Source organism: Haemorhous mexicanus, chromosome 1 (genome assembly GCF_027477595.1).
Source record: "Haemorhous mexicanus isolate bHaeMex1 chromosome 1, bHaeMex1.pri, whole genome shotgun sequence".
Classification (NCBI taxonomy): domain Eukaryota; kingdom Metazoa; phylum Chordata; class Aves; order Passeriformes; family Fringillidae; genus Haemorhous; species Haemorhous mexicanus.
Genome location: NC_082341.1, coordinates 149,560,030 through 149,575,621, shown reverse-complemented (window position 1 = coordinate 149,575,621; position 15,592 = coordinate 149,560,030). Strand labels below are relative to the sequence as shown.

The following is a 15,592-nucleotide window of genomic DNA, read 5'->3' as shown; positions in this document are numbered from 1 at the left end:
CCACAAACCTGGAATTTTACACTTTTATCTTCTGGGCATCTGTATTGCATGCAATCAAAGAAAAATACCTTGAGGTTTACAGCAGACAATGAGAGCCATAGAATGGCTTCAGTTGTGAGAGATCTTAAAGACCATCTTGTTCCAAGCCCCCTGCCTTGGGATGAGACTAGACTGGGCTTCCACTAGACTGGGCTGCTGAAAGCCCCATCCAACCTGGCCTTGAACACTCCCAGGGATGTGGCACCCACAGCTTCGCTGTACAAGCTGCTGCAGTACCTCACTACTCTGCAGGTAAAGAATTTCTTCCTAATATCCAATCTCTACCTTCCCTCCTTCAGCTTAAGGCCACAATACAGGTTGTCCACTATAAAAAATCCTCAGCACAACAGCTGCATGTGAAGTTGGTCTCTTGGGCTGGAAAATCAGCACAGCTGTATTGGCACAGAAAAAAAAACCAACCTGAGAGATTTCTTTGTCAAGCACCATGTCACACCAGCACCCTGCTCCTTGCTCTGGAGAAGAACCACCTTACTACCTTCCCTTGAATCTTTTGGATTCTTTGACTTCATCTACTGTCTACCATTAGCATGGTGAGATAAGCATGAAAACCTTTCTCATGTGCTTTAAACTTGTTTGCAAGGAAACAAAATCCAGGAGAAAATCCTACCTGTATAGAATACATGATGATTTTAAAGCAGGAAACAGCAAATTCATTAGGATCCCATAGTCTATGATGGTCTAAATGCCTGTAAGCAAAATTTAAGACATAACAAAATAATTACATTCTGCAGATACAGTAAATGGTATCTTACAAATTTTCTCAAAATTCACCCCTAAAGGATTATTTACTAACACAAAACTTCTATACAATGATTTATGAACCAGGTGAGAAATTTAGAACTTCAGAAAAGCACATGATTTCTAGGTTTAGGATATGATCATGAAACATTTGTCTGAAAAGAAATTCCTGTTCTGGAAATTTAAGGAACCTAGTTACACCAAACATATATAGTTAAGAATACACTGTTTCCACACAGAGTGCTGGGACATTAGATGCTTATTTACATGAAAGGGATCTGCTGAAGGTTGTAACACCTTGAAAATTTATACTTTACAGAGGATAAGTAAGTTGTTTTGAATTACAAGCTGCAAAATAATTAGGGCTGAATGCTCCATCCAGAATAGAAACTCTGAGAAATATTTTTTGTTTTCATGGTGGTTTCATAAATAAAATATATGGAAAACAAAAAAGAGCTGTTCTTTGTGTGTATATACCTTTATACTCTGAAGCATTTCAACATTTACTGCAAGAATGATCAAAACAAAATCCCAAAAAAATGTGTCAGTTTCTCTTTAAATGGAATAGGAACCACAAATGAGAAAAAAATTATCAGTGTTTCAAGCAAATACAAAAAATTCTGCTTAAGCAGAAATGTTGAAAGCTATGAATAGGGCACACAGATTTTTTGCAAAAAATAGATCTACCTCCCTGAAAAAGCATTAAAAAAATAACTGTGTTTTTTCAGTCTGGAAGATTGAGGAAAAAGTAACTTTGGATGCATTTTAATTGGTATGATTTAGGTTTTAAAAAATAAAAAAAAAATCCACAAACAAATTCACCAGTGAACAGCAAATATGTCAAATCAACAAAAAAGCTTTGCAAGAGAAGATGAATTTAAGTTCTGTTCCTCAACAGGTATCTCAGCTACAGAATCATTACTGCTTTCCCTTTTCTCAAAGAACTTAGGAAACATAAAGTTTCTTGAAAGAACAAACTGAAAAACTCTTGAGGTGAAAGAAGCCAGCACTGTGAACAGAGGAGAACTGGCTGGATGCTGTAACTTACTCTGACTACAATCTGGAGACCTCAATTCCCTCACTGGGCAGCTGCTCCCAGCCCAGTCATCTGTACACAGGTCTCCTTCAAGGCTGATTAAACCAGATGACACAAAGCATCTCCTGCGCCCTGAATTACCTTGCACTCCATTGCAGAGATTAAAAAAAAAGTTCTGCCATCTTGACACATCACATACTTTTAATAGAAATCCATACAGGAAAGAATGTCAGGAATTTTAAAAGTATTTGCCTGCCAAGACAACAGCAGATTTACATTACTAAATATCCAACTTGAGTACCTCTTGGGAATAGCTGCTTTTCTTGTGCACAGGTATCATTGAATGGAAAATCCTACTCTCCACTACCTTCTGATTGGAACTGATCCTTTAATCTTTCAGGGCATTGTGTTCTCTGTTATCCTTGACAGTTCCTATTCATCTGCCCCAAAGATCCATTCAGGAAGATTATGGTCAACTGCATCCCATACCAAACAAACAAAATATTCCTCTCTAAACAAGACATACAGTTTTATATTGCCAGAAAGTATTAGCTACTTCAGGTAGATGAACTGCTGGGAAGACAGCAGGGGGAAGATGACAGACTTGGCTAAAGCTTTTTGTAACAGTTCAGTGGGCAGCATACTTTGAAAACTGGAATTTTCCTCCTAAGGGCAGTAGGACTAGATTCCTGTACATGATGTATTTTACTGACTGTAACAAGTGTATTCAATGTAGTTTTGTTTTTGCAAAAGACAGTAAAGGGTATTTTTAGTATGGTGCATTTACTTCAGTTAAAATCAAGTCACACCTTAACTCTTTTTTCTTTTCAAATTACATTTCTTTCAATAAAGAATATCTACAGAAGATTGCAAAACATTCTATTGCTGGATTAACAAATGCCAAACTCTGCCTTCCACTGAGATCTGCTGCACATATGTAGCAAAAGTGCACAATTAGGTGTCTCAATTTCAAAGGAACAGCAGAACCAATAATGCAAGTTTCTGGGGAGAGAGCTACTAATGATCCCTGAATTCTTTCTCAGTGCCACACATGCAAGTAATCCTTAAAGTAATAATGATAAATTGGTACCAAGGATCAGAAAGCATAACAGAGTCATGCATGTATGGGAATATATAAAATATTCTGTTCATGAATCATGTTTGCTGAAAGAATATTGAACACCAGTCTGTTAATATTCCAAACCCCTCCACATGTGATGTGATAACTGACAAGAATGGAAATGCAGTTGTTACACTTGGGAAGTTTCACTAGATTCCTGGATCTCTCTGAATCTGTCTTATCTATTCACCATTGCAAATCCATGCCAAGTATGTCTCAATAGCTTCTGAGTGTTGACACAACAGAAATTTTTTTTTCAGGTAATATTAATGTAACATTTTTTGACTCTCATTAAGCAATTAGTGAGATTGATCTGTAAGGTTTTATTGCAAATTATTATTTGAGAGTTTCTAGCTACTGCATGCAGACATAACCATGGAGATTTTCTGCCTAAGACAAGGAGAATTAATGTCAATCCAAACCTATACCTGGAGACTGACTTCAGATTTCTACTATCTTCATTATATTTAAACCCCTCAATCACTGAATAAACCCTGCCTTCATGATGCAAGCAGCACTGCTCTCTCAGTTTTGCAAAGAAGTGGCAGCATGTTGCCTGATATTACAGTGTCACATGAAGCAAGCCTTCAGGTGGAGAACTGAACCTGCACCTTCATGTTAGCATTGTAATAAGAGGTCCTACCTATATTTCCAGAGTTTCCTTAAAACCTGTGAAAGAGCTGAACATTGTAAGAAGAAACTGTTTTCTAATCAGAAGCTAAGTCAGGTTTTTCAGTCCAATAAAGTGCAATAGAATCTCTATCTCAAACTTTCACTCAATTTGTTCTGTCATTCACAAAGTGAAGCTCATTATATAGAGCACTCCCTTTTTGTTTAGGAAAAAACAGCTTAAAATTGCAGTTTCTGCATCTCTTGTTCTTCAAAACTACTAAACCTTTACAGCAGTCATTTCTAAAAAGACACATTTGACAATCTGTCCTCAAAGTGGAACACAAAAATGGTGACTACAAAAACTCTCTATTCATAGAGGAGGTAACATTCTGAGCAACTGGTCATTATCTACTCATTTCAGTGCATAAATGCAGCATCTGGCATGCTGAGGTGCACACAGACCAACTGGCTCCTTAGAGTCATAGCATGTAAGAAATGAAAACAGGCTGGAAATAAACTTTAGAGGCTTTAGATTAGCCACGGGAAAATAGCAATGACAACTTCTCAAATCCCAAACAAAGCACTACCTCTGTCTGTGGAATCAGGAATTATAATGATTCAAAAGACTCAAACCCCTGGAAATGATGATAAAGTTTTGAGATAAACCCACTAAAAGAATTGAGAAGTGGTCAGAAAGCAGTTGCAGTGTAGTACCAAGTAGTCCACCCAGACTGTGTAGTAATGAGGTGTTCACTGTGATCATAGGTATTTTGGAGGAATGCAAATTTTAAATCTAGGAAAGAATGAGTGTTTTTTTTAATAAAACACCCAACTCTGCAACAGAAACTCCTCTCAGGTTGGTATAACATACACATACAGAAATTAAGGGAATGGTACAGTACTTTGTAGTCAATGTTTTTCAGGATAAACAAGGGGTTACAAAAGTTTTCTGCCTTCAACACCAACGCTATCTTTTTTTTAGTAGTAACTAGTAACTTGAAATTGGCTTTTGATAGCTTTAAGGTCTTTCAGTGTATAAATAAAATGCTTAATCTTTGTGGGAAGAAGCAGGCCATCTAAGAGCATGTATTCCTGTACCTGGGATGTACCTTGAAAAATCTACAAGAAGAAGCAAGCAGGTCTCCTCATCACCAGGAAAAGCCAGGGTTTGAAAGTGGTATCACTGAGTGTTAATACAAGAGGTATAATTTGTACTGTGTGTTTTTGTGCATAATGTGCATACTGTGTGCATATCTGCCACTCACTCCTAAATGAGTTGTTAAAGATATTAATCAAAGAATATTGAAACAGGTCCTGGAAGAAAATGGCAGGAAAACATAAACTGTAACTTCATGGGGCACAGTATTCTTTTGTGCTACTTTACTTGGTTTGTCTCTCCACTGATTGCAACACTCATCTATGGGACATTAATAGCCTGGATAAAATTTCACATTGGGAAAAAAATGCCAGCTGAAGCAACAACTCATGTAAACTATTGTATTTCACTTGTAAAAATCAGTAAAGCAGGACATGCATTCCTCCATAACTGCCTTCAAGTTTATAGAGATCAGAGAGAAGAGGAGAGATTAAAAGAGGGGCAATTTTTTAAAGAAACATGAATGGAAACCTTTGAGCTGAAAAGTAGGAAAAATTTTAATGCAACAGAATTGAGGATGAAACAAAGAAAACCTTTTAAGATCTTCCACAGATTTTCAACTTACGCAAAAACTGGTCGGACAGCATTATTCATATTTCCATAGGTTGCTCGTCCCAGTAGTTCTCTGAAACAATTCTCAGCCAGCACAGAGGGATTTTCTTCTTTCACTCCTACTGTAGGAGAGGATGGGGGGCCTATTCTGCTGAAATAAGACAAAATGCATTGATTATATTACTGACTAATATTCACCTTTTCCTTACTGTATCCACCCTTGGTATTAAAACATTCACGAGTCACAATTTTGAACTAGGCAAGAACTGCATTTCAAATATGCATCAAACCAGAATTCTGAGTAACATATTTTATTCTCTTATAGCAGGACCATAGATCATCATCTGTTCTCTCGGTACTGACCACTATATTAGTAAATATTTATATGGCAAACACAAAAGCTGCTAATATTCAGTTAACTTGTTATCTACCACGTTTTGACAAAACACTGTGTATTGCTAACAATGAACAAAGGCTGTGAAACCACTAAAAAAATTTAGACAGAATTTTAGTAATATTGCTCAGATTAATGATCCCATTCACCTGCCCACTACTGAGTCCATACTGTGTGGGTGAGCCTTAAATGAAACTCCAGCACTTCTGCACAAACAGACGGTTTGTGAGTTGAAAAATAATGTCTGAGTGAACTGATTAGAACATTATCACCCACACAGTTACCTCTAAATAGACAGTGTAGAAGTTGGTCACCCTCAGCCTGAGTGTCTTCCATCATTACTATGGACAGGGCACTGCTGAGCCCCGCCCCGTGGGCACAGGGTGAACACAGGTTTCAGAAAGGAAGCAAACAGCTCCCCCTGAGGTACCTCCATTACTTAACAAGAGTCACGACCTACAAGTGGCAACCTTTTTTTTCCTCTCACAAAATACATTGTAGGAACTTAAGAGAGGATTCATTCATTTACATTAACATTATGCATCTTTAATTTTAGACTGCAGAAACCAGTACACTAAACCCTTAAACATAATTTCAGTTCTGCAGTGCAAGCTCGTGTGTTAAATGTGGTTGAATGCTCAACCAAGAGCATTCAGTTTACTTATGCATCATAAAAGCTTTAGAGCATTATAGAAAATTGCAAATTGAAATATCAGTAGTCAAATGAACATGTTAACATCATAGTTGTAATATATCTTTTGATGGCAAAAGATTTTCTAGTGTTTCAATACTACTGAAATTTAAAATTGGCCATATGAAAATCCTGTTGCTTCTGGAAACATCAGTGTTTCAGGAGTTACCACAACAATGCTAGCTTGTCAGATTTTAATAACAGAGGAGCCTCAGGAACCCTGTTAGATAAGGAGAAATAGCTTTACAAGTGCACCATGATTAGAATTTTAAAAGGTATGACAATTTGTATATAATCCACCATGAGTACCACAAAACTCCAGCTTTATCAACTGCTGTGCCACTCATCCTCCCTTTTTTTCTTTCCCTTGTACTGCCTAGACTCTGATCTAGGGAGATGTAGGAGCACCTTCTCTGTGCTCTTTTCAGCACAGAGAAGGTGCAAGAGACAGTGTATGACTGTCATTTCCTTGGCTGTTTTGACACAGATTCCCTAAAATACAACAGCATTGCAAAGGTGGGGGTATGTGGGGAGGAAAGCAGTCTGCATAGCACTCAGAGCTTAGCCTGTCTGAAAGAATTCCAGTTAAAATGAAGTAAAATAAGTTACATTTTAATTGCTTGTATATGCAAACCTACAGAAGGGGATGTAGCACTGCTTGTGAGTCTTTTTTCAGATGAATCTTCCTAGTATAAAATGTTGCTCTTTGACTGCATCAAAATGTCTAAAATTATCCTGTGTCATCTGTGGGTGTAACATTTTATTTGAACTTTAACAGCACCTGCCTCAAGGTATTTCTCAGTAAGCATTCCTTGGCATTGCAGATAATAGACAATGAATATTGAATACTCTCTTTAGTTTTATAGGAAAGCTTTGTACAGACTCTTTAAGTTTCTAGATTCAAATGAGTATCTCATAATCATTTTGTTTCACTGGCTTGGTTTTTACAGAAATATCAGAAAAAAGAAATGAGAAATCCAACTGCAAGAGCTAAGAAAAAAACCAGTAGTATTCCCCTGCACCTAAACCTTTTGTCCTACCACAAGAGGGCTGAAAATGTGTTTTACAATGAAGTGGGCAAGGACAACTCCCTGTAGCTGCTCTACTGGCTTTTTTCTGGGTAATCTCTATCAGAAGTGGCAACAAGGAACTGGAAGGAGAATGTGAATGTGTTGAAGTACAGCAGTTTCCACAGCAAACACCTAATCACAGACTTAAACTAGCTCACAGTAACTCAGTAACTTAAGCATGAGACTTCTTAAATGTCAAAAAACCAGGATTGGCCAAAGATATGACAGGACACGTAAATAAGACTTAACCACCACTTCTGAGCAGAGTAGGTGTACAGGAATGTTTGACTATGATTCACACACCCTGAGAAAGAAAGAAATTCTACTTTTCCTCTAAAACAGAATTTGTATGAACATTACAGATGTATCAGATGGATTTGAAGTCAAGTTTGTATTAAGTGCTAGTGTCCCTCTGCCTGAAATACGGTTGGCAGGTTTAGCTCCACAGTTATGAAGAATACGTCACAAAGTAAGGGAATTACTAATTTCATACATCCCCTCCCTCTTTTGGAGATGTACATAAATAGATATCCACATAACATAATGTCTGATAGGCACGTAACTAGAAAGTGCACTCAGATATATGAACAAATAATGACATACACAAATACAATTATATTTTTAAAATGTTATTTAAATAGTCAACTTAACTCCAAGAAGTGTCTCATCTGACATGTACTCAAAAGAATCTTGAATTAGGCTGTGAAGTTCCACGAGCTAAAATTACATTGACCTCCAAGGTAAGTACCTATGTGTACTTCAGCTATAATCAAAAATGTTTTTTTTTTCTATGGATTTAGGCTGGAGGTATTTTCTGGAATTTCTGCTCTTTCTCAAATAATGCTTTGACTCCATCTGCCAGAACAATATGCTTCTTACTCCTACTCTTCAAGAAGTCTCTGTGCTCCACAAATACGAAGTCACACATAAAATAAAATGAGAAATTGCCCGTAACACCATTTAAGACCAGCAGGTAACAATTTACAAACACTGTTTTCAGCTTTTCTGTCATATGCACATCATAAAAGGCCCCTACTTACCACTAGGAAAATCATTAGTCTTTTTTTTTTCATGTTCAATAGGACAAGTTTCAAGCACAAGAGTTCAGAAATTTAAGTTGCTTTTTGACAGATTTGTTTTTCTACCACTACTATTGCCTGGCTCCACAGATGATAAAAATCATTCCTGCAGTACATATAAACTGATCCACTTTAAGTGGTCAATCCAAATCCTACTTCAGTCAGTTTTTCCATCAGTAGTTAATTTACTTCTGCTATAAAAAGGAAAGTGTATGCCCAAGGGCACTGTAAAGAGTACCAAAGGAAAGGGCCCACCTGCAGATAGAACCCTGTAAGAGTAAGCAGAGGCAAACCAGGCTCTCCTTGCTTAAACAGCAGCTTCAGAAACATTTCTCTCTTTTTCAGTTCACTCTTCAGATGTAAAATTCAAGTGGATATTTCTATAAATATTGTATGGGCCTTCAGTTATATACAGTAACTAGATAAGGCATGGACAGATAGACCACTACTGATTTTAGCTATTTGGTTTGAAAATTTGTTTTAGACATGAGACAGGCACTGGCAGTCAGAAATAACACAACAAAAATCAAGCTGAGGAATTGAAAAATAAATGCCAAAACTCAAACAAAAAAAAGAGAAACTGACAGATCTTGAAAGCTGAGTGAAAGCATGAAAAGCTCGTTGTCATAGGAAGGCTGCTGAGCCTCTTAGCAGACAAGTTTTGAAGCAGCCAGAATTGGACATGGAATTAATATTTCATTTGCTTCCACTGCTGAAGTTCATTTTATGGAAATTTCCCAGTGCTACCAATAAACAGTTTTTACACCTACATAGTGTTTAAATAGGGACCAAAAAAAAGTGACTTTTCAATTGTAAGCTAACTGGCATCTCCTCAACCTTAAATGTCACAGAGATCTTTTTGAATATCTTTTTGCAAATGTGGCAAGTAATATGCCTAGGAGTCACTGAAAACAAAAAAGAGAAGGTGATCTACATATAAATAAAACTTTAATTTCTTACTCTAAGTACTGTTTCAGCCAGGACAAGCAGTTCTGACTAATGGCTAAAGGAATTAAAACCTCAATTTCTAATAAATCTATGTAGCAAAATCATTTGAGTCACCTAAAAGCCTTTGCTTACTCATCTCTGCATCTGATCCACTAAAACACAGAGTTTACAATTTTTATCAAGTCAAAATATGGATATTTCTAGAATAACTTTTAGGCCAACAGAATCTTGAACAAGTGAATAAATGTGGTTGAAAAGATTTTAAGACAAGAAACATTAAGAACAATTATGCAAACCTATGCTATCAATTTCAAGGAGCCTCAGCTAGTAAAGGTGAGTTGTTGCTTCTACTGAAAAGAAAAAGGATATCCATCATAAAAACTTAGCCTAGAGATAGCTTAAAAAATCCACACCAGTGACAAGGAATACACTTACCTGTCAATATCTTCTATTTTCTGCATGTTGAACAGCAGTGATGGCACTATCTTGTCCATGTGCTGAGGTTCCCATATGGTTGCTCGAAGCTCATCATTAACTGCTTTTCGAACCACTCCCTGAATGCCCCTGATTCCAGCAATTCGGATCCTGAGCAAAGGAAAGAGGAATTACTGAAGCTGAGCAACACAGCACCTCCCAGCAGGGCTCTGGGCAGCAGTAATGAAGTACTGTGGAATTCCAGTAGGTTCTCACAAGCACCAACTGGGAAAACTGGCCAACCATTAAGATTGCCCTTGCTTTCTTTGAACACCTTTAAAGCCAGTAAGGAAGCTGACAAAACAAACAACTGAACAGAAGATGGCCTGTAAGGATAAAGCTGACACTACTCAATGAAGACTCAAACTTTGTGCATCACCTCTGACAAAAGTCCCCTGGATAAAACCCACCAATCTACCACCCATCAGTTGAAGGTTTGCACAATCTCAGCCTGTTCCAGAGCTGAAGAAAAATGGGAAGCTACCACAATGCAGCTGAAATAATATCTAGCACACCCATGTGATTGTGCCATTAGAAGTTGTATTAAGGCTATGGATTAGTCAGAAAAGATCTTCTAAGATTTCTGAAAGATTCACAAGATGGAAACCAAAGGATAATCGGTCTTCTTAAGCCTAATGGACGAAAGGAACCATCGCTTCATTCTAAAACCATTTGAATGAAATCAACTGAGAAGTAATCAACAACAATGAAATAATAAAAAGAAAAAAATTACATAAGTGCAAAAAAAGACTTGGTCTAGCTGCTAGCTATTGTCATCATTTTATTAAACAAAAATAGCTTGCAGGAGAATCTGTGCTATGACATGAATAGCAAAATACTATTTTTTGAAGTGATAATAGCAAATTATCCATTGTAATAAATGGTAGGAAGAGAATTCACTTCCTGAAAACAAGCAGAAGCTAGTACAGCTATCAAATAAGTACAAGCCTCACTAAAATTTTGAATTATTTCTCTTAAAATCCACCCCTCATTTTTTAAATTGTGATTCAGGTACGGACAACACTTAACAAGCCCTTGCTCAGTCAAATTCACTGAATTAAAACATTTCTAAGATGAACTACAGAGGTAACCAAGTTCTGTAATTATTTTTGTTTGGATTTCAATTTGTAAATACCTAAATCTGTAGATGCTTAAATCTTAGCTATTTCTGAATGAAGTTTTGTGCATTCAAGATGAACCCAATTTCATTCAAGATCTTTTGAGATAGTTTCAATAGGATTACACACAAAACAGGAGACAAGAGGGATGGACAAACAAGGAGAAAAACTGCTGCAGGGAAGGACACATCCTTCGGGGGGAGCCGCAGGAAAACAAACTGTAGCACTTACATAAGAATGGGAAAAATAGAATTCCCATTCAGGGAGGCTCTTGAGTTTGACACACATGAGCATACTCAGACATTTAAAAAATCACAGTTTTAATGAGTAATTCTCAAAGAAAAGACTTGATACATGCTTTTGCTTTTCATATAAGTAGCCTCATTAATATCTCAAGTAAGTTATGAACTCGTGCATTTGCAGTAATAAGTGGTGCCTTTCTGGAGATAATCCACACAATCCAACATGCATTATTAAGGTGAAATTACACCTAAATATCTTAGGAGTTCTAGCTACCTAAGATTTGCAATATTTGGTGCTACTCAAAAAGCCAGACTGTCATTTTCTTCATATGGAATGAACTAGTCCAATAAACACCTTAATAAAAGCTGTGTTACAGACAGTAGTAATGTGTCAATAGTTTTCAGTAATTCCTGCAGAATGACACTTACTCATTTTGTATTTCTGGATCGGGGTCACGGGAATGACACATGGCACTGAACCGGGACACGAAGAAGTCGTAGCGTCTGTGATATGAAGGTGTGTCTTCTTCAATGTTGGCAAATTTGACAAACTGGAAAATGCAATACATTAAAAAAAGCTTTTAATACCAATTTCCTAAAACAGAATAATGAGTAATAAGCCTAATCTAAGCTTAAGTAACATGAAGTAACTGCATTAAGAACCCAATTTCAACAACACTTTAGAACTTCAAAGAAGAAAAATCTGAATAGAGAGGGTTTTCTTTTAAAGTTTTCCCACAAGAATTTCATTTAGATAGCTATGGAAGCATGAAACTGCATGAAATGCAATATGGAAACATCTAACACTTGAACACTGAGTCATCAACTGGCAGAATCAATTTAGGTTGGGAAAGACCCTCAGGATCATCAGGTCCAACCATTTCCCTAACACTGTCAAGTCCACCACAAAACCTTGTTTTACGTAACTCCAGGGATGGTGACTCAGCCACTTCCCCAGGCAGCCTGTTCCAATGGTGGTAACTCCTACAGAGAATAAATTTTCCCTAATATCCAGTCTAAACCTCGCTTGACACAACTTGAGGTCATTTCCTCTTGTCCTATCTCTTTCAGCTTGGGAGGAGAGCTTGACACCCACCCTGCTACACCCTCTCTCAAGCAGCTGTAGAGAGCAGCCCAAGCAATCAAACACAACCCTGTCACTAACAGGTTACCTAGCAACATTCTGATATACCAAAATTCAAGGGAAACAAACTTGGAGGCATTCTGTCAATTCTGTCTAGACAAAAGGGAAAAAGGAGGAGTCAGGGAATTATAATCCAGTCCACTCTAGTCCATTCACAGAAAAACACTGGAAAAAAAATGCCAATTTGCCAACATCTACAAAGTCTCAAAAGGGTAAGTAACAGTCAACATGGATTTGTCAAGAACAAATCACATCAATCCATCTTATTCATATGACAAGTAAATAACTTCTGTGAATCCAGATGAAGCTGCATCTGTCAAAACTTCAGTGATGCTGTTGACAAAAAATACACAAAATTCTCAAAGGAAAGCTAGAAAACACTGTCAAAAGAACACTCCCCATAAGTGAGATGCACAAGAGTTTGGAAAAAAATAAGGAAACACTTGTAAATCATCACAGTACAAAAACGATTTGAACTTCACTAGAGACTTAGATGAGCAGACTGGGCTCATTGAATTTGCAAGTAACACTAAGCTGGCCAGAGCTGCAGGCACACTTGATTTTTGAACAACTGGAAACAGGACCTGAAAAACCAAGGAAGCAATTTGGGAATGGTTATTGCAAACCAGCATTTTAGCCAGAAACAGCTGAATGAAGAAAAGGAACTTAGTCAATGCCAACATGATGGCATAGAAAACAGAACAATATACTAAGATACATCTGCATTACTCATGGCACCTATGAAGAAACTTTTGCTATCTAACTGGGCCAAATAAGCCCTTAAATAAAGTGGTGCATCCAGCTGAAACATCACAGTCCGAAATGGTGACTTATACAGTTCTCAAATTATTCAAGAGATGGACAAAGCTTTACATAAACATCTGTAAAGGAAGACTGAAATACACCAAATTACCTTAACTACAGCTGCCTAAAATGTATCAGTCTTAAATGGTTCAGAAGACAGCTATAAAAACAGAATAAATAGTTTTCTTTGTCCAAGGGTAATATGAAAATCAATAAAAGGCTTATACTGAAGCAAAGCCTAAGTTAGCCATTAAAACTGTTCCTTTCTAAAGTGAGTAGACTGCCTAAAGACCTTTTGGATTCTCCATCACAGACAGTTCTAAGAACAGACTACAGAGGGAAATAAAAAGCAAAACAAAGCACTGTCAGGAAAGGTCAAACACCATGCTGGCTCTGCCCTGAAGCAGAGTGATGTTCCATTAAGATCCCTCTGCTTTTACTCACACCATTTTTATCAATTCCTAAGCACAGGCTGAGGCATTTCCTCTGTATTTTTCATGATGTAAAACCTGCTTTCATCAGCACGTTACCCATAGACATCCAGACAGGCCCAAAGCCCTTCAGCATAATCTAGAGCACACTGATTTGTACTTTTTCTGAAATACACAAAGCTGTGTATTTCAGAAAAAAAAACCCTACCATTTTTTTCTACTCTTTTGTTTAGACTTTTTTTCTGTTTTATCTAGAACAGTTATCTCTTTCAGCTGCACTACCAGTTCACCCTCTAAAAGCCACAGCAACGGCTGAAAATTATGTAGTTCATAAAACTACATTCTCAGCTGTTACTGACAATGGAGCAAAATTGTATAGTATGAGTCCATTTTACAAGTCCTTCTGTTAGGAATATCCTGTATTTCAGGTGGTAAAAAAGTGACAGAAAATCTAATTCTGTATGGTCCACTGCCATAGACTGAAGGATGATCTACAAACAGTACCCATATGTTTTTTCCAATAAAGTGAGTTATAAAAATGATCATAATTTCCTTCCCACGAGACCCTGGCAAATGCTTCATATGTACTGTGGCTCCCTAGCTTGTTTCATGAAATTGTTACTAGCAAAACAGAAATAATTTTTTTTTGCAAACAAGAATTTTATTAGTCCTTACATCTGAATAAGGCACCAAGACCAAGGACTTAGTAAACCCCAAACAATATTATCTTAATATTTTCCAGATGTTCAAGTTGACAAATGATTCACCCAGAAAACTTCCATAAAAGTATGGAGAAGAATGGAAACAAAGTATGAAGAAGACAGAGCACTGAGGGAGTGGTTGTGAGAATATTAATTCATGTTGCTAATTCATGCTGCATTTAGTATCAGCCTTTAATATTATTATTATCTGAAGTACTAATTATTTGATTGACAGGATCTCCCAAGAGGAAAGCTTAATACATTCTTAATAACTGTTTTGCTAACAGAAAGATTTATTGTACCAAGAAACTGCTTTGTAAGAAAAAATGATGAATTTAGGCCAAGCAAGTGTCAGGGACACCTCCTCATTCTGAGTACCTCTCCTGTATCAGGGGGCAGCTTTGCAGCAGGGACACAAACATGTGGAAGTCACACCTTTCAAAACAGCATGCACAGTAAGGGATCCAGAAAGGGCAAAGGTTTTTTATGTCCTCATGTCTATAACAAAACAATTTCACCCACTGAACATACAGAATTTCTGAAGCACAATCCAGGACTAGCATTCAGATGACTGAGCATTTAGGCCACAGGAAAGCTGTCCGTGATAACAGTTTTGAGTTGTATACTGTCATTCAGTAAAGTGTAAAATTCCATTCCATCATAGAAATGTTTTTACAGTAGACATCACTCTGTACTTTGCAGTGGTGGTGTTGTTATTGTTGTTTACTCCTAAGCACGTATTTTCAAACAAACTTCAAATATAGCACTTATTCAACCTAAAGAAGGATAAAACTCTTATGAAAGTTCAAGCACTTGCCTAGGGATTATTTACAAAGCTTTTATAGATGTAAACATGTAATTCAGTCACAGTAAATACTTTCAAGCATCCACTGGTAACTTACAGAAGTTTTACCAGTACAAGCATCTTCTATATTTTATAATACAGAAGGTACAGAAAGGAACTTACATTGGTAGTACCTTATTTCCATTTATTTTGAAACCAATAAAATTCAATCAGTATAAAAACATACAAATCTACCACAAAGTAAAGAAGAAACATATTATTTATTCAGAAGATGTTTGTTCCAGACTGAGTAGAGAAATTTGGATGATATTACCAAGGAGAGAGAGAGAGATATTGTGCAAGCCCTGTAAGTAAATCCTAGAATTTCTCAAGGACAAAATTTCTTCTATGCTTTTATGCTGTTTTATCACTGTTATG

The 15,592-nt window shown here is 36.9% G+C and overlaps 1 protein-coding gene across 7 annotated transcripts in view; it reads right to left on the bottom strand.

Moving 5' to 3' along the window:
• The window catches only part of EFR3A (EFR3 homolog A), a 75,390-nt gene that overhangs the window by 28,957 nt on the left and 30,841 nt on the right, over positions 1-15,592 (bottom strand). For 6 of the 7 annotated variants that reach the window (XM_059867248.1, XM_059867240.1, XM_059867231.1 and 3 more), the window contains 4 exons: positions 11,720-11,841; positions 9,892-10,041; positions 5,288-5,425; positions 668-746 (listed from right to left, as the gene is read on the bottom strand). In XM_059867248.1, the coding sequence (XP_059723231.1) occupies positions 668-746; positions 5,288-5,425; positions 9,892-10,041; positions 11,720-11,841 (489 nt within the window). The remainder of the gene's footprint in view (positions 1-667; positions 747-5,287; positions 5,426-9,891; positions 10,042-11,719; positions 11,842-15,592) is intronic. The other variant, XM_059867216.1, reaches the window with a different exon arrangement.